At 42.7% G+C, this 20932-nt stretch overlaps 1 protein-coding gene across 1 annotated transcript in view; it reads left to right on the forward strand.

Annotated features, from left to right (window-relative positions):
• Window positions 1-19481, forward strand: part of IGF1R (insulin like growth factor 1 receptor) — a 158163-nt gene extending 138682 nt beyond the window's left edge. The window contains exons 20-22 of the mRNA XM_085308755.1: window positions 1717-1846; window positions 6184-6318; window positions 11927-19481. Of these exons, the coding sequence (XP_085164881.1) occupies window positions 1717-1846; window positions 6184-6318; window positions 11927-12293 (632 nt within the window). The 3' untranslated portion in view covers window positions 12294-19481. The remainder of the gene's footprint in view (window positions 1-1716; window positions 1847-6183; window positions 6319-11926) is intronic.
• Window positions 19482-20932: the final 1451 nt, after the last annotated feature.

The following is a 20932-nucleotide window of genomic DNA, read 5'->3' on the forward strand; positions in this document are numbered from 1 at the left end:
TTTTTTTTTTTTAACTTCCCTTCTTCCCTTCACCACCTCTCCAAAACAGTGTCAGATGAGTTTTTTCAGATTTGTCTCCAGAGAGGGTGATTTTAAACTTTTGGCTGTTTTAGAGTTGAGCATATTAAAATCATGTGTATGGTAACAGCCTTCTGCTGTAGGAAATGAATTCTTTTGCTCTGAGCTTAACTCAGGTATTTGGATAATTCCTGTAAGTAATACTGTCATTTGGGAGAAAGAAAATGAGATTTCATGTTGTGTCAGTTAATTAGGAAGTAAGATCTTCAAGGGGGGAAGGAGTTGTTCATTTTCTGCAGGTTTGGTAGAAGTCGATCTAAATCCTCCTCGTTCTAGTTTCTCACTCCTCCTTTCCCCACCTCATCTTTTACAGTTTATTGAACTGACCACGRTGCATTCTTACCATTAACATGGTTGCCCCGAAAGCATTCCCGGAAATACACTGTACTGCTCTCAGTTATGGGCCAATGTTGAAAGTCCCTTCACGCACGAACAGTTTGGGAACATCTTGACTGGAATAGGCCAACTCAGACAGTTTAGATCACAAAAGAAGAGCTTTATGTTACACTGTCCTATGCTCATTGCGTATCTGTTTCTTATTTGCATTAACATTTTTAAAGAATTTTCCCTTCAAAGAAAGTAAAGTCACCGTGCTGTGTGAGAGTGATGGAGTAACTGCACAGAGGAGCCTTCTTAGTCATACTCGTTGAGGGTATCAGTGTCCCCACCAGACAAGCAGCAAGAAGGATCAGTGGTCACTCATCCAAGCTGTAGGCTGGTAATAACAACAGGGAAAATGGCTTAGACTGGAGGAATTCTGTTATCTTTTCACTCCATTCTTCCCTGAAAAAAAAGCACAGCAGGTCTGTATTGATAAAGTGAATTTTACCCTAACCCTGCTGTGTCAGCAGATAGAGTTTACTATTAATAAGGGATTCAGTGGCACTTGGTATATTAGCTTTTGGATTAGTGTGTGAGAACATGGTTACTGGGTTAGACGGTCCAAGGCTCAGCAGTGGGTGCATGTCCAGCTGACTGTACAGAAAAAGGTCTGAAATGAGTCTGAGTTGCAGTTAGGAAGTGGACGTTATTAGACCCAAGTCTTGCAAATGCTCACTGTATAAGCAAAGGCATGACTTTAGTGTTGGTCTGTGTTAATCATACAGTCATTTATACTTTTCCATAAATGAATAGCCTAATCTTCTACATTATCTGCAATCAAATATTTTACAGGAATTGGAAATTAACTTTGGAGAGAGGAAGGGGAAAAAGAGAGAGGAGAGATTTCCCTCAAAGTATGAGATTCTTTAAAGACATAAGTATGAATACTAAAGGGGCTCTTTACATTCTTTTCTTAAGACTAAAAAGAAAGAAAATCATTGAATTTAGTGTACAGATGGCTTATTGCAAAGCTTGCGCATAAATCTTGGGACTTTTAATGTCTTTAAATCATCCAGACTTGCTCTGGACTCAGTCCTGACCCACTGAAGTCAGTGGTAAAAATCTCTTTTGGTTTTACTGGCAGGGAGACTAACCAGCCCTCAGAAGACAGGTAAAGTGCCTGCAAAGTAAAATGCCATGGTAACAGATTGCAGATTCTTTACACCAAACTGTGATTCTCTGCGGGCTGCAGTGGCATGTAGTAATGAAAACATTCGTCGCTCTATCATACGAACTCACAGAATTTGTACCTTCTAGATTTTGGCATGACGAGAGATATCTACGAGACGGACTATTACCGTAAAGGAGGGAAAGGTTTGCTACCTGTGCGCTGGATGTCCCCAGAGTCACTGAAAGACGGAGTCTTCACAACGCACTCCGATGTCTGGTAACAAAAAGGGGCTGTGAAAACCAGTTTTAGCTCCTATTCTTTCTAGCCTCTTTTCTTGTTTTAACAGACTTAATATACAGTTTCTCCTGTCTCTTCAAAGGTAGCTCTGTCTATCCGCTGTGAGGCACTCTCCTTTATTTCATGCTCCTATTGCAAAATCAAGAACTCAGGAGATTAAATTCTGCTTTCGGCCACTGAGTCTTAATTGGATTTCCAAATTTGGAGGTAGAGGCCTGTTTCCTGCTGTGGGTTATAAAATCAGTTGTGCAGTGAAAAACATCACCTTCCGTCACCTGGAAGAGCAAGTGGTCATTTTTTCAATTGCCCTCCTTCAAGAGAAGTATTAAAAGTTGCCAAGAATATGGAAAGGTTCATAGTGCTGACCTGGTTTTCTATCAAAATCTTCTGTGAAAATAATTCTACTTTTCCACACACAGTTTGTGTACACTAGCGAGTTTTCTTTAGAGTTCTCCCTTGTGTGTATCCCTCTCCATCTGGGGCTTTGTTTGCTTGCCTTACATGCTACAAGATGCAGAAATAGCTTTTTCTTTAAAAGTGCATTACATAGTTGCTGTATTTGTGAAGCTATTAATAGAGGTGTTCAGGAAATTTCAAAATACACCTCTTAAAAGAAATAATACTCTAGAACCTTTCTTTTTTCCTTCCCTTCCCCCCAGCTTTGGCAGATAGGTAGGTAGGGCTTGGCAGGAGATGAATATGTACTGGCAAAACCTCTGCTCTGTCTTTTATGGTTTTTCTGCCTTCCTAACAAAATGTTTTTACTGCTGATATGTTACAGAATTGGCAGCTGATTGCCTCCAAATGTCTAGAAGTCAATAGCATTTGTATTTTAGTTGTAAATTGCATTTTCTTTGAGCAGTTTGAGGATTTTGGAGTCGGTGGACTCTATGGCACCAGCTTTGAGTGAAAGGTTCATAATAGAAATTTTGTAACAAATGAAAAAACAAAGTATTAGGATATTACTTACCAAATTTTGGTTGTGGCTCATAACTTGTCTATGTACCCATAAATATGCAGCCAGGATTTGTAATGGCTTCACAAAGCAGACAAAAATTTGAAGTAAATCCCTAGAAGAATTCCCAGGTTTAGAACCGAATGAATCTGGAATGAAGAACGGGCAGATATGCCCATTATCACCAAACAGCGACTTTGAAGTCTTGCTGTCATCTCCAACAGTTGTATCAGATTGATCAGATACAGATGAACTGCAGACAAGTTGTTACTGGAGATAAGTTGAAGTATTGGATTTTTTTCATGTACATTTTCCTTCTAACCTGTAACTGTTAAGCGACATTATTTAACCGAAACTCAGGTACCAAGCCAAAAAAAAAAAAAAAAAAAAAAAGGCATGTGACATGAAATCGGGTGTTGGAACTAAATCAGTACTTTGGTTGTTGCAGGAAGTACATGAGTCCTCCCTTCAAATTTAACAAGGCTTTGCATTCATCAGCCATTCAGCTCTACGGAGGGCTCATCACACAGTATCACAGTTTAGCAGCGGCATGGCTTAGGAATGAATCGCTGAGCAAAATATCCTGTCAAGGCTGCAGAAGTCAAGAAAAGGAAAGTAATTTGTCATTAATAAGGTTGGAAAACTTAGAGAGGTAGAAGAGAGAGAGGACAAAGATGTGACACATTCTTACTTGAAAGCCTAGGGAGAGAAGAAGAAAGGTGCCTTTTGGAAAGCGGGTGCACAGCTCTCATCAGTTATTTCCAACAGTTTCTCTTTGGGGTGGTCTGTCATCTAACTGTAAGAAGCACCTTTGTTTTCTAAYATTTGATTCACGTAGATATACCAACTGAAATATAGAAAGCTGGTTCAGCAAGGTGAATATGCTGTTTGTGTACAACATGTACCTTTACTCTTGCCACACACTTCACAGCCAGCGATTTCAATCTGAATTTCAAGTGTGTTGGAGCTTATCTTATCACAGTCATGAAATAATGTCTAGTTACTTGATCTGCTTATGGCTGAAATGGTTATTCCAGTCTACTTTTCAATAACCCATAGACCAACCATATGCTATACATTAAAGACCTCATGCTAGGAAAAATCACCTGATTTCTTGCATTGATTCAGATTTTGAAGTTGATGAGATTGATTTTCCTGCCTTTTTGAGGCATATTGTGACATAGGTAGGATGTTCTTAGACATTGTTTTTAGAAGCCAAAATGTCAAAAAGACAGAACTGTGCAAGTGGTCAGAGTCCAAGATTTATAAGCTGTAAGGTGAAATGGCAAACTGCAAAAGAGCGTCTGGAGCTTTTGAAGGGTGGAGCTTTATTTTGGTAATTCATTCTTTTATTGCTCTGCAGACTGAAGAATGAGGTAATTAGACAAGATTGTTTTTGTTGTAGTTAGGGAAGAACATTTTAAAATGAGAGTAATACAGTTCAGGATGAGGGTGAATTTCTGTAAGTCAGTCTTACATCTTACACACCTTTTTTTTTTTTTTTTTTAATGCTGTGGTTGCCTTGAAGGAGCCCCATAAGCTTATTTGTTATGATGATATAACCAGGAGGTGCACAAGACATGCTTTCATTATTCCTGCAGCGATCAAAGTAGCTTCAAAGGCACCAAAACGTTGAGCTGACCTTCCCTCTCTCCTTCCCCTGAAAGGCAAACAATTGTGAGTCTGTTTGTGGCTTCTGGCTTCAGCTGCAAACCGTTTTAGATATAGTGAATAACTGAAAGATAAAACCATTCTACCATAACCACCTAATAATACCGGACTCCTGTTTCCACAACACTACCCTATTGAAAATACACTTCATTCTCTAAGCTTGACTCAGCGTTTTAGGCACAGAAAACAAGTCAGCCTCTAGATTTTCTTTCACTGCACAGCAGCCTAAAAGTAGATGATTCTTGAGTGTCGAGAGGACAATTTCAACCTTCTCTGTTCAATCAACTAATTTTAAATTGGGATTGATATGTTTAGAAAGTGTCAATAATTATATCTAAGCTACCCTATCATGTAGATACGCTTATCTTTCTTYACCAGTGATCAATTCATAGTGTTAGACCAACTTTTTTTTGATACAGATCAAAGACAGTCTGATCTCTATAGTTGGTAGGGAGGGGCTAGCAGCTCTGTCTCGAGAACCTGGATACATACATGCTGCAAAAGGAATAATCCTCTGTCTTCAGAGGCTTAGATATTTTGCTGCTGATACAGCAGATCAGACTCTTGGTGTGAGAAGTGGGGAAACTTTTGTATTTTTTCCTRTTTTCTTCAGAAGTTGGTTTCATAGCTTGTTGTTGCGTGTTAGATGCTTTGATAGTTACTTTGCACCTTTGACTTAGGCTATGGCAGAAATGAAGACAGAGTGATAGATGGAAAGTATTACTCAAGAAATGTTTGCGCCTGGGGAAGAGAGGTTTGTTTGCTCGTTTTTAGTGGTAAGGTAGCCAAGGTGCATAGTTGTGGTGATGCGTGTTTACTGCCTACCTCTCAGGTAGCTGAAGTGGTAAGGGAAAAAGCGCAGTTTTTAAATTGGATTTGTGTGACTCCAGTATTTCTGAGGAAAAGCAGCTTGCACTGGAATGAGAGCTTACAGTTCTGCATTATTGCCTTCTCAGCTGCTGTCGGGAGTACCTGAGATGCACTGCAAGAAGATTGCCCTCCACTCTGAGGGTCTGATTCCCTCATCTTTTCGTAGACTTTAGCAGTCAGATGTCTATGCAGTCTGAAGCCCTGAGGTTCTCTATACGGGAAGTGCAGGGACAGGAACAGTGCATTTTGTTTTCTTCTCTGCTTTTTTTCCATTTCCTTATTTCCACTTTCCAGCACACCTAGAATCTGAACTAAAAGCAATGGGAAAGGAAAATGAGGTTGGAGCTGTTTTTTTTCCGGCAAGCTCCCAGTTTAGCTCTCCTCTGGGTTAGGAGGCTTCTGGTCAGAGCAAGGAGCTTGTGGTGGCTTTTTTACACCTTGACCTGTGCAGCCCCATGTAAACTGGAGCTTTGAATGGTCATGATCATGGCCAGCTCTGAGTTGTAGATTATGGTGTGAGAAATAGAGCTGCAATATTCCTAGTCTTGCATAGGGAATCAGGAGAGAGAGGTCGTTCTGAAGGGTTGTTCAGACCAGGGAGCCTGTTTCTGGCCACTGACTAGAGGTGTGGGGCTGGCGACAAAGCGAGCAACTGTCTGTGTTAGATGATGCGAATCCTACCGTAGGTGCATACTCTTTAAGCATTTGGGTTTTCTTTTTAAAAGAGATCACTTACAGACACCTTCCTTCTCAGCATCCTCTAAGAAAAATATCTTTGTTATGATTGCATGGCTTTCTAAAGTTCTGATTTGTTTTCCAGGTCCTTTGGGGTTGTACTTTGGGAGATTGCAACGTTAGCAGAGCAGCCATACCAAGGCATGACCAATGAACAAGTGCTCCGCTTCGTGATGGAAGGAGGCCTGCTGGAAAAGCCAGACAATTGTCCTGATATGCTGTAAGTGTCCACAGTTATCTCTGTTCTCAGTGCACAGCTTATTTTTCTTCCTGATACCTTCAGTACTTCTGCAAGATGTTTGAACCGTCTCTGTCACTCTTCATGTTTTGTGGTAGTTAGACATGCCATAAAACAGCTTTCCTGGTGGCCAGAATCTCACTTTGGGCTAACTCTCTAATAGGAATGCAAAAATCAATCTTTGTATTCCTAACGAAAATTAGGTTTAATAAGAGCTCAGAAGTGACACTTATTTCAAGAAAAATCTTTGTGCCTAGATCTTGTCTCTTCCACTTAAAATGGTTCTATTAAGTATAAAGAGAAAAAAAGAGCTTAGGATGAGCTTGAAATGTGCTGTGCAGAAACTCCCTGGAATTCAACTTTTTAGTTGAGCATATGGATAAATGAACATGTTCTTTTGTCAGGAGCAGCTTTGGATCTGCTCTTTCAGTTATAGAGCTCACTGCTGTGAGATAAATAGATCCCGCCTGCTTACAGTTTTCTTTCCTGTAAGCAAAGAAAGAAGTATGCAGAAAAACCTTTGTCTGCCCCTAGTAGCAGTATTCAACAAAGCCTTACGGTAGTGGAGAGTATGCAGTGCAGCAGGCTTCAGTTTTTAGCTTTACATTGTTGAAATACTTCTACTGGCTTTTGTGTGCAGCAGTTTCAGTTGTTCAGACTTTAGTACTTTGATATACTTCCCAAACTGGCTTTTGGGAAGGAAATACTGCGCCTTGCAGTTATTGAAATTTGTTGGAGGCCCACAGAAGGGATACAATCACTTAAGGGCTTCAGCTGCTTGGGATTCTTAGGAAAAGAGCTTTTTTGGCTGGAGCGCTGGCTTTGGTTTCAGATGACAGGCTGTTGTTTTGTTGTTGGAGGGGGTGGGTGGTATATGCAGGGGGAGGTGTAGCTGCCATGTGAGTCCTCCATTTTGCATTCTTTCCCTTCCCCAGTGCTGGGGAGAATTTCTGGCAGTCAGATTGATTGGAGATTGTTTAACAGGGTGAGAGCTGGCGTAAGGGAGGAAGGGGGAGAGGAGGCAGAGACGGGGAAAGAGCAGGGCGCCCGAAGCTGGTTTGTGCCCCAAGTCAATAGGAAAAAAACGGGCTATACAGTGAGAATGAACTTGGCAAGAGATTCAGCATTAGAAATTCAGCATTAACCTGGAGTATGTATGGTATGAACAGGGAGAAGGGAGGGGAGTCAYGGTTAGCTCGCAGCAAGAACTCCCGTACTGCAGCCGGCCTGGCTTGTTTTCTTTCCTCGTCCTTCCAGATGATCGTTTGCTTGCTTGGAGTTAGGGCCAGGTGAATCCACCTTCGGTGTAACCGGAYGGAGAATTTGGTTAATGTCTGGCAAAGCAAGGGCCTGAGCCCATGTACGAGGAGGACCAGATTTGTATTGCTTTGGAAAGAACAAGCTGTTCGCACGTTAGTTATGGCCACCATGATGCGTCCCATCGGCTCAAGATGCTGTGGAGAGTTGTCAGCAGCCTGAAAGCTGCTCCAGCCTTGGACCTCCTTTGCGTTGCTACGAGCAGGCGTGGAGACCCGGGCTGTTGGCAGGCTTCCTTCTCCCCCACCTCCAACTGTCTGATAACCTGCTGGTCTGCAAGGTTAGAAGGATGTAGCAGAAGAGAATAACTGAATGTACAGGAAGGGACTTGTAATAGAGTTGCAAGCGGCCCTGGAATTGCACGTGGATCCCACTCTGTGTCCCCAGCTTGTCTCAGACAGTTGCTTTCACAAGTGTTTTATGAAACCCTTCATAAAATCAGGGGTCCCGTTCTRTGGAGGTTGCTAAAGGATTCTGTTTAAGGACCTGTTCCTTGGTGTGTCAGTGCCAGGGGAAGGTGGTTGTTTTTAAGATGATGTGAGTTCWCACTGGTGGAAACTGCTGTTTGGTCTGTGGTATTTTAATGTCAACTCAAGATGTCCAGAAAGCCAATCCACCTGCTGCAGGACACTTGTTCATTATAGCATAAACCGCAAGCCTGAAGGGGTGCTAGGACTGTGCTTTTATAAAGCTCCCATGATAGGCTGCAGGCATGCTGAGATACTTTCTTCTTTAAAAGGCGTGACTTGGAAAATACTASTGCGTAATGGCGGGCTGGTGGTATCTAAGGCAGAATGCAAATACACCTTTTGGAAGAGAGCGGGAATACACTGACGTACAAAAATCTCTGGAACAGGTGGAGGAGGTAGAAGCTGTGGGGAAGCGTGGATGCGAATAGAAGAATCTTGCTGCAACTGTCACTGAATCTCCTATTTTTAACCTTGCAGATTATGTGAGTGTTGACACAGCCGTACACACTGCAGCCACGCTGCAGTAGTTTCCGTAAAGGCCCCCGCGGCGCGTGTGCTACGTGGTGCGAGCAGCCTGGGACGTTCTAGCTCTCCGACTGTTACGCTAGCGATGCTCGGTAGCGGCTGTGYTTTGCTCTAACCCCTGGTTGCAGAGCCAGTAGCCTTCAGGTGGATCAGAGAGCAAGGACGCTTGGAGAAGTGGAGAGGTTGTTCTGCAGTTCGATTGTATCTGAGGCTTGTGTGCCGGTGGATTTTACTGCGCTGTTGTCTTGTGGTTCRCAAGAGTGGTAAATATTTGTGAAGGGCCCAAGCACAAAGGGGACGACAGCTCTAGAGACCTTTTACTCTTACRTAGGGTGAAACAAGACTCGGTTCTGTTTATGCTACAGCCTCTTGGCATGGTTTGCGTGATTTTGCAGACTGAACGATGCGAGAAGACAGATGGTTCAATCAGACAGTGCCAGGAGAAGCTGTGCTGTTTCTCTCCGCTTCCCGTGTCATGTTTTTATGTTCTTCCGTTGTTCCGGCAGCGTTCGTCAGGTGACGGCTGGGCGGCGAGGTTTGTTACAGACACCGTGCTCCCACGGGGGCCTGGAAAGTTGTGGAGGCTGGAATTGCACTGTTGTTTTTGAAGCAAAATCACTTCCTCCGTCTGCCTTGTAGATGACTAGACTGTTTACGTGTTGCTGATTTTTCCTTTGTTCCTGGTTCTYGCTGCTTTTGAAACCAGAGTCTACTACGCGCAGGTCATACCAGCATGGAGCAGCGGAAGAGTAGGAGAGGTTGTCTTTCTCTCCTCTACCAAATCAAGCCTGATGAAAAGCTCAAAAGCGTACTAAAATGGAGTGCAAACTCCATAGTAATTTTCTATTTTCTTTTTTATTTTTTCAATGCCCCAGTGCAAGAAGTAACTCAATTCTTGCTGTGTTCTTTGAGCAGAAGATGCATTAGAAAGGCACTGGTGGCTCCCCGGCCTGATGATGCCTCTGACACCCTTGGGCTGACTTGCCACGGGTCAGAGCCATACTTTATGAAACTGCTCGGACTGTGTTAACGGCTGGTAAATTCTTCCATTGCCTACTGGAAGGGCTTGAATTTTTTGTTGTTTTGTTTAAGATAATGTAAACAAGTTCTTTGAGCCCACAGAGTTAAAAAGAAAAAAAAAAGTCCTTTTATGGGAACTCTGTAGGGTTTTTAAATCTGGAAAGGCTTAAAAGAAACATCACATGTCCTTGTTTGTGCTGATGTCACATGCATTACTCCACTGCTCRCGGTATCTCCTTAGCGCTGCCCTTAGGCCTCGGGGCGAAGCGCCAGCGAATATCCAGTGTTCTTGGCTCCCGCCAGCGCTGCTATTCAGGGCCGCAGCAGTCAGCTGGAAAGGAAACAGCAATGAAGTAACAGAAATGGATTTTATATATTTATGTCTGAAGCTTCCCTCCTCGTTTGTGGGTGAGGGTATAACACGGTTTTATAGTTTGGCTTCGCTTTCGGCGTGGAAGACTTTTAAAGGCTCGAAAACAGGCAGTAGTTTGACACCGCCGAGGTGCCTACGCGCCTGCTGCGCTGCAGCGCTCCCCGCTGCGGGGCGTCCTCGCCGCGCAGACCGCTTTCGCCACCTTCTGCTTGGGCGTCACGAGGCGGCGGGCAGGTGGCTGCGCGGACGCGGTGGCGCGCAGACGGGAGCGCGCGTGGCTCCGGATGCGCGTCAGCCCGGGTTGCTTCTGTTCCGGTCGGGGCGCTGCGCTCGGTGAGCTTCGCAGCCCCAGCGCTGCAGCTTTCCGTGCCCTCGCTGGCGGGCGTCCGCTGAAAGCGCCGTGGCCCCGCGAGGGAGCGCGGCGGGTTTCTTCTCCCCGGGAAGCAGGTTTCTGGCGGAGGGGGTTGCTGTGGCTTTGGCGACGTTTCCGGCCGCGCAGCCGAGAGCGCCCAGCCCTGCCGCGGGCGCTGATGCGGCCCAAGGTGTCCTGGCTCAGGGACCGGTTTGGGACAGCTTTGCCCCAGAGCAGGGGCTCCGGAGGCATCGAGGCCTCGGTCTGTGGTGGACTGAGGTGCATCCAAAAGGAGATGAGGTTGTTCTGCTTTGTTTTTTTAAAGCGTGGCCGTTGCGCGGACTGGCGGATGGGTCTCCCGCAGGGGTGGGGAGACGAGCCCCGGCTGGCCGCCGGGTCTTCAGCTGATGCCCTAAAGCAAGCCCTGGCCAGGCAAAGACCCAGGCAGCGGGTCTTACTGGGACTACACGAGGCTGGAAGTTAAGCTAGAAATTTGAAATAGTTTCCAGTGTGTCACCTCGACTGAAAGATTTTTGGGTTTGAGGATTGCGTATTTGAGCCCGGAGCAGAGGAGTTCAGGTCAGTGCCGACTTCCCTGCAGAGAGCACGCTTCTCCCCGAGCACGGTGCGCCCGGAGCATCGCCTTGAGGAATTAATGTTAATCCTCCTTATTTAAATTTGTTCCGTTACTTGTGTGGCGTTAACAGAAAGCTTCCCCCCGCCACGTTGGCCAAGTCAAGTCCTTTGTTACGTTGTGCTTAAAGGTCGAGGTGATCTCTCAGGAATATCGAATTCTGCTGTGTCATGAAAATGCTATTTTCATTATGTATGTGTTAGTGTTTCATTTTGTGGTTCTTGTTTTGCCAGCATGGGATGTTGTGCAGATATAATCATGGACGTGTGTAAACAGAGGATTTCACACTCGAAAATACTAATGCATCCCTGGCCGTAAATGTGAATAACTTAATTTTAAAGTAAAAAATCAGAGAATGTCTTTGAGATTTGCAAGAGTTTTTCAGGGGTTACAGTTAATTTTAATGGCAATTTCTCAGGAAAAAGGCTGTGTTTTATCTAATATGTATTTTCTACTTGCATTTTTTTTCAGGACAGTATTGATAGGGTACGGACTAACAGTTTGAAAAAGATACTCTGAGAAGTACCATCAAGTCACTGTATGATTGAGTAAATACAGGGTATTGGGGAGGAGAGGGGGGAGGAATAGCCAGTCAGTGTAAAATATTGCTGTTCTTGGATGTGAGATATCCATGAGACTGTTCTATGAGCGAGCGAGGAGGGGAACGGAGGAGCCCTGGGTAGGAGCTGCAGGAGCAGCTCTGTGGTTGGAGAGAAGGTTGAAACGCGACACGCGAGGATCTCGGCCTGTGAAAATCCGTCGTTTCGTCTTCCATCAGAATCGAGCGGTTTTCCTGAAGCGCGCGGGCTAATTCAGTCGCGCTTGGTTGGGCTCCGCTCCCGTTGCTCGGGGCTCGTGAAACACCTCAGTAACTGGCTTTGCTGTTGTTCCCCGTCCAGGTTTGAACTGATGCGCATGTGCTGGCAGTACAATCCGAAGATGAGGCCCTCCTTCCTGGAGATAATCGGTAGCATTAAAGACGAGCTGGACCCAGCGTTCAAAGAGGTCTCCTTCTTCTACAGTGAAGAGAACAAGCCTCCCGACACGGAGGAGCTCGACCTGGAGACTGAAAACATGGAGAGCATTCCTTTAGATCCCTCCTCCACCCTCCAACCCACTGACAAGCACTCAGGACACAAAGCCGAGAACGGCCCCGGCGTGGTGGTCCTTCGGGCCAGCTTTGAGGAGAGACAGCCGTACGCACACATGAACGGGGGACGCAAGAACGAGAGGGCCTTACCCTTGCCCCAGTCTTCGGCCTGCTGATCCTTAGAACCTGAATCTCACAAACACGAAATACAGAGAAACGCGTGCATTGGGGGCGGAAAGGAAGAAAACTACAATATATTCAAAAGCCTACTGTACCTCAGTGGATCTTCAGAACTGCCATAGCTGCACTTGGGAGAACCCTTTTTTCAGTAAACAAGTTGTTGGTTTTTTCTTTTTTCAATATGCAAGCAGATGTTTGTTTCGGCAAAGGACTCCGTTCGTGGGGCGCACAGTTGGCCTTTTAAAACTCTAATGTTAACACTTAATAGCAACAGAAAACTTGAGATCTGATGTCTCTCTCTTTCTCTCTCTCTCTCTCTCCTCTCTTTCTCTCTCTTCTTTGCTTCGTAATGGGAAACATATCTGCGTGCAAGTTCAACCGTACAGCACTTTTATCAGATCAAAGATATCGCAGGCCAGGTGGCTCCCCAGTACCCTTGCAGGCACCTGCCTAACACTGTAGGTCTTTATAAAAAAAACAAAAAAACAAAAAAACAAAAAAAAAACAGAAAAAAAAAACAATTAAAAAAGACTGGATTTTTAATGTTGCTCTTTAATCTTTTTAGGAACACGTAAAAGAATAAAAAAGGGCCATCATTCGTCCAAGGTTGTTACCATTTTCAACGCTGCCAAATTTTGCCAAAAAAAAAAAAAGAAAAAGAACTGTTTTTTGTTTTTGGGGTTTTTTTTTGTAGGCATGGAAGGAGCACAGTAATCAACTGCTCTATTTAAATGAGATCCTGACCAATACGCTCTATTCAATCATACACTGGTATTAAAAAAAAAATCAAATTGTCTAGATCTTTTTTTCAAAACTGGACAAAATGTGATTTTTTTTTTCTTTTTCTCGTGATGGAGAAGAGAAAGGGGATGGGGTAAAGAAACAGCCCTCTCTCCACCCCTACCCCCATCCCTATGAATTCTGGACAAAACTGGCAGTGGTGAGCTAAACAAATACATGCATTTTGTACAAAAAAGTCAACCGCACGCCAAAAATGAAACATGAAAAATATGAAAATAGCCGGCAGAGATCTCCATCATTGCAGCCTGCCTTCCTTCACAGGCTTGCAAAGGAAAAACACCTAGGAAAGAAAAATTGGAGAAGATTAAAAAAAAAAAAAAAACAACACAAATTTAAAAAGCAGTAACCGGATTCAAGTATATGATGCTTTGTTGACCTTTTCTCTTTATTATTAAGACTTCTCGAAGGGTCTTGCAGTTCTATGTTAGACCATGGATCATTTGCATACACATTGTCTTTTGTGTCACTTTTATAACTTTTTTACGGTTCAGATACTCATCTATATGTCTGTACAGAAAAAAGCTGCTATTTTTTTTGTTCTTTATCTTTGTGGATTTAATCTATGAAAACCTTCAGGTCTGCCCTGCTTCCCTTCCCTTCCCTCCCACTTCAACAGATTTTCTTATGCTTTGTACTATAGTGTGTAACTTTACTTCCTCCTTCCCAGTAACTGATACCTTTCATATGATTTGCCATGAACTGTTTAATGCCTTTTTATAAATACATTTCCTCCTCTTTTTTTTTTTTTTTTTTTTTTNGTTTTACAACATCTTGGCTGTGTGGGTTACAGGGCTTTTGAGGGGGCCGGGGGGAAGGAGGGCCACCCTGCGCAGAGGCGCTCAAGCAGGGCTGTGGCGTGGTGTTTTGGAACCCGTTTTCCTTCCTTCCCGCTAACCCCTGCCCAGACAGCGTGCGAGTCTGTTACAGTGCAAGGCATGATACAAACTCAGGTCAGAAAAAAAAGGTTACTATTTAGTACATGCTTGTTCAGTGTTTATATTCATTGTTGTACAAGGGTCCTACCCCTCCTTCCCGCCCTGCTTGTTTTGGTTGTGGCACACATCCACCCACCCATCCCCACGCACGCTCCACATCCACACACACAGGCACACATCCACACACACATATGTACATATACGTGTGTGTGTGTGTGTGTGTGTGTGTATATATATATATATAGGGGGTTTTAATTTGTTGGGTACAATAGCAGACACCAGGCTTTCGGGTCACTAATTTTTAAAATGACTATTTTAACCCTTCCATCCTGTGAACAAGAGCTATCCCGAGCGCAGCTGGCGGCGCCGGGCGTCCCGGGGTGGCCGTAGGCGGCCAGCCGCCGCAGAGCCCCGCTGCGGCAGAGCCCCGGCTGCCCCCTCTCTGCAGCCCCTGCGGAAGGGGCCGTGCCGTTTCCACGGAGCTGGGGCCACCGGCCTGGCCAGCAAATGGTTACGCGTTGGCAGCTATGGAAACCTGTACAAGTACAAGCTTGTTGCTTAAATCATAGACCAAACCTCAGAACAAAAGACAACGAGCCAGCTTGTTTGTTCGGTCGCAGGAGCCTCGGTGAAGGGGGAAGGAGGGGGCCGCCACAGAGTCCACAGCCGAGGAGCCGTACCAGTTGCTCATCTTTAGTTACAGCATCTAGGCCTTTGTTTAGCACTGATCCAACCAAATGATRGCAGTGAAGAGGTGGTTCTGGGATGGAAACGTTTAAATCTTTCGAGTAAGAACAAAGAATTACAATATACTGATTGCTAGTTTTGACTGGAGATTAAAGAAGTTTGTAGTGCTTTTTGCTTGTGTAGTTTAGGTCCCATTATCTTCTCTTGCCTCTGTCCCATAGTTATTTTTCCCTTTTAAAAATGAAAAAGACAAAAAAGTTAATTAAGAAGTTATTCTATGTAGGATTTTTTATTTATTTTTGTGATATCAGTTTAAATCACTGTAGAGATGCCCCATAATAAATTTAAATACTGAGATAAGGGTTTTTGAGTATGACAGGGGGACAGTTTTTGATTTTTTTCAAACATTTATCTACCTCACTCTTATTTTTTTATATGTGTGTATATATAAAAAAAATACATCTCACATTTCTCAGCAGCCAATAAATGCCGTTGATACTGGTAACCTCTCGCTCCATAAACCACATGCTCTAGGTTCTGGAGGGGAACAGTCACTGCTTATCCCAAAAGGTCACTTCAGAATAATTTGCCTCGATTCCAAGGATTTTCCCAAATTTTTGGTTGCAGTTTTTCTCTCTTTATTGCGGGAAGAGATCTAACAGTTGTTCGGCTTAAGGTGACCATTTCTTAAGGAATCACAGAGGCTTTTTAGCGTGCTCTCACGGCAGTCCTCAGTTTGGCAGAACAAGTGCCGCACGCCTAGCTGAGCGGAGATGTAGCTGACCTGATTCAAGAACTTTGGACTATGAGTGTTTGGTCAAATTTATTACAGAAATTGGTTGGTTGTGATATTTGAATGTCCAGAGGAATTGTTAGAATGAAGTAAATGATCTTTGTGTTCCTGCAGTAGAGCAGGCTAAGTCCTTTTCTCAGACGCCACAAGCACCGCGAGACATTTGACTGAACCAACGCCTAAAAAAAAAATTGGATCGTGCAGCGATAGTATTGCTTTCTTGACCAGACCAAACCGTGAAAAAACTGTCACAGGCTGCCTGATGAGTTTACAATTTTAGATCCTTGCTGCTTCTGTTTGATGAGGGCACTGATTTTTTTTCAAAACTAACATTGAATTGATTTTTTTCTGATGTGCCAGTAAAAATGCAGTCCCCTTATTTACCTTGTTTATATGCTTCATAACKGTGGATTCTGATGGACCAGCCATCAAATTTAACTGCCCTCTGATGGTGTGTATCTGGTTTACAAGCACACAGTACTAACACGAGCTTGCCATCAACATGATGTATAATGTTTCTCTTTTTCCAGTTCTGGCAGCTGTTTGTGCAGGTGTTGGTTGCGGTATCTGAATAATGTGGCGCTTGGCTACTTGGAGTTATATGCGGCCTCTTGAATATACAGCGCTGTGGTTAAGTACTACAGTGTGTCTTTGGGGAGAGCATTTCTGTCTAACCCTGGAAAACCAACAAAAATTAAAGTTTTTACTAGGTTATKTTTTGGTTTTCCATTTTTGTCAGCTTCCAGTGACGTTTTGGTGTAGTGACTATTCCCCTCTCTTGCACATATTGATTACCACAACTGGAGATCCTCAGATCTTTCAGCTGGCTAGGAGGGTTTTGTTAAAACTGTCCAAGTTATTGGTTTTTATAATTGTATGTAGGTGGTTTAAAAACGCATTAGGAAGAAACACTAACAACGTAGCACCCATCAGGATAAGCATTTCAAAAAGCACTTCAATGGAAGAGCAGTTGTGTGACTAAAAGTATGCATGTGTGATGACAGACAGCTCTCCTGGACCAAACCACCTTCACGATCCCATTGCATTCTGTGTTTGCAGTTCAAGCTTAATTCTGTTCRTTTCCATAGCTTTTTTTTTGTTGTGTGTTTGTGCATTTTGAATAGCTTTATTCACATGGGTTTTTCATGCAGACTTCCCTTTGACAGTAAATCAAGATGTTTATGCATGTGAACAATTGAGAACTAATGTTGGCTTGATACAGTCATAATATGGTTTGTAATGTCGTTCTTCCCTTAGACCACTGGCTTGTCTGGTATGGAAAATTTATTTAGAACTTTAGCTATGTTTGAATAAAGTCAAAGTAATCCAATTTGCTTATAAATTGAAAACAAAAGCCCACCCAGCCCTGAAAAACCAGCATTTTGACAAATGGTACCAAGGTGTTTTAATGCAATAGTGTAACAAACTGGCATCACTGAGGGGAGCAGGAAGCTTTGGTTTTAATGCTCGGGCCTTTGTTCTCACCTGAATCACATTTTAAAGCTTTTCAGTGGCACAGAAGGTGGTTTGGTTGCGAAGGAAGGTGGCTCTTATGTAAATGCAGAAGTGTCAGATGCTTGGTACTGAGTAAGATGCTCTTTTGGGGGAGCGATAAAGTAGATGCAGAAGCYGGGCACGATGAAAAGTCTGAGGCCAGCCTGTGTTCACCGAGTCTTTCTCAGTGTGATGCCTCTGCTCTTCAAAGCTGGTTCTAAGTGATGTATGATTCTGGATATGTTCGCACTGATGCTCCTGTTGGTCTTTAAAAACAAACAAAAAAAGCCCAGTTTGCCCAGGATGACTGATGACCAGGTAGAACTGCTGTCGAGTCCTCTGGGAACTGCTGAGGGGTGTTTGGTACAATCTGAGTCTAAATGAACAACACTCCTATTGTTGGTATAACTCCATACATATATATCTATATATACATATATATATCTATATATGTGTGTATATACATATATAACATAGATACATAGATATAAGCCTTTTCATTCCATTAGTACAAGTGACGCTTGTTTCCTGTTATTTTGTTTGTCAACAGTGCATTTAATCACTGGGCTAAATGGCAGTGGGGGAAGGTGCAAGGATCCACTCCTTACTAACCAGTGATAAAAGCCAGAAATTGCAACTTAACCTATGCGTAGTTGTGCAGACAAGAATTAAAGAATGACTTGTAGAAAAAACACTAGTGGCCAGGGGTGCTGAAGATACAGAACTGTAAATAGGCTGGATGGCTTCAAAGGATGCCTCACTTCAGAAAACTGGTTGTTAAGTCTCTGAAACTATAAGCACAGCCAGGTAAATCAGAACTGAGAGATGTTCGTATGAAGATAMGTGAAAACAAAAGATACAGAAATAGGTATTTACAAAGACACAGGGCTTGGCAGAAGTTTGAGGTAGTTTCCTGAGCTTTGTATATGGGACAGCATCAGAGCTCAGGTATCACAATTCTGATCGTCGGTACTTGTAAATAAACCTCTTGACTTTCCAGCTGAAGTGGTAAATTTATTACCAGGAATTTAACAGTTGTTATCATCGGTCTGTATGAATCAGAATCTCAACTTACAGTTGGTCTGTTTTGCAAGTACCTTAAGACTATCACTAGTTTGTGTGTGTGTATATGCGTGCGTTCATCTTTTTTTGTATGCGTTATGTTGATTAGTAATCCATTAGCATTTTCAATAGGGCTTTAAGTCCAGTAGATTACGGGTAGTCAGTTGACGAAGATCTGGTTTACAAGAACTAATTAAATGTTTCATTGCATTTTGTAAGTACATAGAATAATTTTATAAAATGTTTGTAGTTTATAAATGCCTAAAATATAATTTAAGGGCACTTTTCTGTGTCTGTGTGTGGGTGTGTCTGTATGTGATCAGTTTTTTTTTTTGATGGTACCAGTTTACTAGCTAGCTTTACAATATGCCAAAAAGGATCGCTAACTTGTCCAATTCATGGCTTGTCCCTCTCCCCCTTCCCGCCCAAGCTTTGTGTCCCAGTATACAGCGAATGAATAGAGAAGTTGGGGAAATGTTCTGTATCTTCAGTATCCTGGTCTTCCAGAGCCCTCTGGTTGGGGTGGGATCATCTTAACTGGTCATTTCACTTTACTGTATAGTGCAGTAACTTAATGGATTACAAGAACCTCACTGGTTGCGGAAACGGAATGGGCTTTGCTGCTACACAGTGTCACTTGTGTTATTCAGGACCTGTTTTGTTGTTGCCAGGTGGTTTGAAGGATACGAATGCGTAACAAAGAGAGGGAAGGCAGTTTCTGCCATTACTGCTGAAGAATTCTTTACAGATTTCTTACTGCTTTAAAAGGTTGTGTGCAGCCTCTACAGATAGTGAACACCATTTAAAGCTTTGTTGAAATGAACAAGGTAGGATCCCTATTTATTTTTATTTAAGAATATTGAAGATCCCTTCCCCCCACCCTAAATTTGACTAATGGCATTTTTAAAGGGTTATGAGGGTTTAGATGCTGTTTAAAAACCAGCTCTTCTGTTTTCTAAACCAGTGAGGTTTGAGATGAAAGGATTGGCCAGAGTTTGTCTACCTCTGGGACAAAAACAAAACTAGAAAGCGCTAAGGAATGGATGCAGTTGCAAATACAACATTTTCCAAGTTTTCTTGTTTAAATTTTTTAAAAGAAAATTAAACAATAACATGGCCAATTTATTACATAAAAAGACTTGCTGTGTATAAATTATTCCTAAAGAAATTCCTGTGTTTATATTAAAATGAATCAGTAGATAAAAACAATTTCAAAATGTTTTTGTATATTCTGTTGTAAGAATTTATTCCTGTTATTGCGATATACTCGGGATTCTTTACATTATGAAAAAAAGAAACTTTGTCTATTTTGAATGGCTGAAGCTAAGGCTCCTTTAGTTTCTCTTACTCTGCTTTTTTCTAGTAGTTTCAGTACTACATGATTTAAGTTAAATAAAAGAATTCTGTATGCATTTGTCTGCTTTTGACTTTGTTGTTCCTTATGCAAAGCCAGTAAAAGTTAGAAAACCCAGAGTAAATCTTTTTGTTCCCCCCTCCACCCTTTTGGCTATATTTACTTGAGTAACTGAATAAATCTTACTGGGCTTTGTTTTCATCCAGTGGCACTGAGCTTGTGGCTCCTTTTTCGATGGGGCTTTTGAGTCTAGTTTTGCAGTAGGTATTTCCTTGAATAAGGTAAGCATTTTGATTTATCTATTTAAAATAAACCCTTTCATTTACATGTAYGGCAATCCGTTGATGAGGCATTCAGTCATCCAGCGTATCAGTTTTCTACAAAGGATGTTGGAAAAGGCGGTGGCAAGAAAACTAGCACTATCTTGGCGTTTCCAATTCTTCTGACCCTTGTCATCAAAGTGTTCGCGTAAGATAAGGCACAGTAGTGGCCTGAAGTTTGATCAGATGTCCGTGCTGTTAGGTTTGTCTGTTGTCTTTTCTACTKACGCTGAAGCTCGAGGAATGGGCTTTTGTTTCCCTTGGAGAAATAGCAGATGTCTGCATTAAGGTGCTGCTGTTCTGTTCCAATGACTGTTTTTGAAAAATACCTGCTAATTTTATCTTCTTGTCTGTCGTGCTGCTAGCAAAGTTATCAAGGAGAACGTGGTAAAGTTTCCTGTGTGCTAAAGAGGATTTGCTGGACACCTTCTTCTTACCCACCTTAATAGCATAGTAGCGTACTTTTGCATTTAGCTGTGTTTGAGACATGGAGGAGCCAGGCTTGGCAGGGGAGAAGCATAGAAGTGATCTGTCAGTGTCCAATTCCAAGTTTTACAACTTGGGATCTCATTTGGTTCCTATTTTGTAAGTAGGATAGTGTGCCATAACACATTCCACAGCACAGTGCTTCAATAACTGCCTTTCTCGGGACAAGTTAAGCTTTTCGATTTTGATCTATAAATCCCTGAATAGCCATGACCCATTCTACTAAAAGGCTGTCTTCTCTGTGCTGAGCATTGTGGAAGGACTATGGCATATTCCTTTGGGACAGATGTTGAGAATTTGGGTAAGTGTTGTTTTCAGGAAGTTGAAACCCAGATTACTAAAGGCATTAGAGTTTTTTCTTTTTTCTTTTTTCTTTTTTTAAGTCACCACAGTTCCACACTCTTCCGATGTGGAAACTAGCATTTACAGCATACCTCTCAGAGATGATTTTAAAACCTCATGTAACAGAATCCTTGCATGTGTTTTGGTTCTCCCCCCCCCGTTTAGTTTTTGTGAGGGCATTTTGTATAGCTGAACTATCTCACTGGAGGATTTCTGTTATATCCATCCTGTGCTGAATGTCCTTACAGCTGTAAGCATTCATCTTGATCTAACAAGGCTGTAGTATTGTCTTTCTACTCATCAGAACTGGGATTAAGCATCCACAATATTTTTGTACCTGCATTTTTTTTTTTTTTTTTTT

The sequence above is a fragment of the Rhea americana genome, unplaced genomic scaffold (assembly GCF_003343005.1).
Source record: "Rhea americana isolate MKP2758 unplaced genomic scaffold, rheAme1 scaffold_28, whole genome shotgun sequence".
Taxonomy (NCBI): Eukaryota; Metazoa; Chordata; class Aves; order Rheiformes; family Rheidae; genus Rhea; species Rhea americana.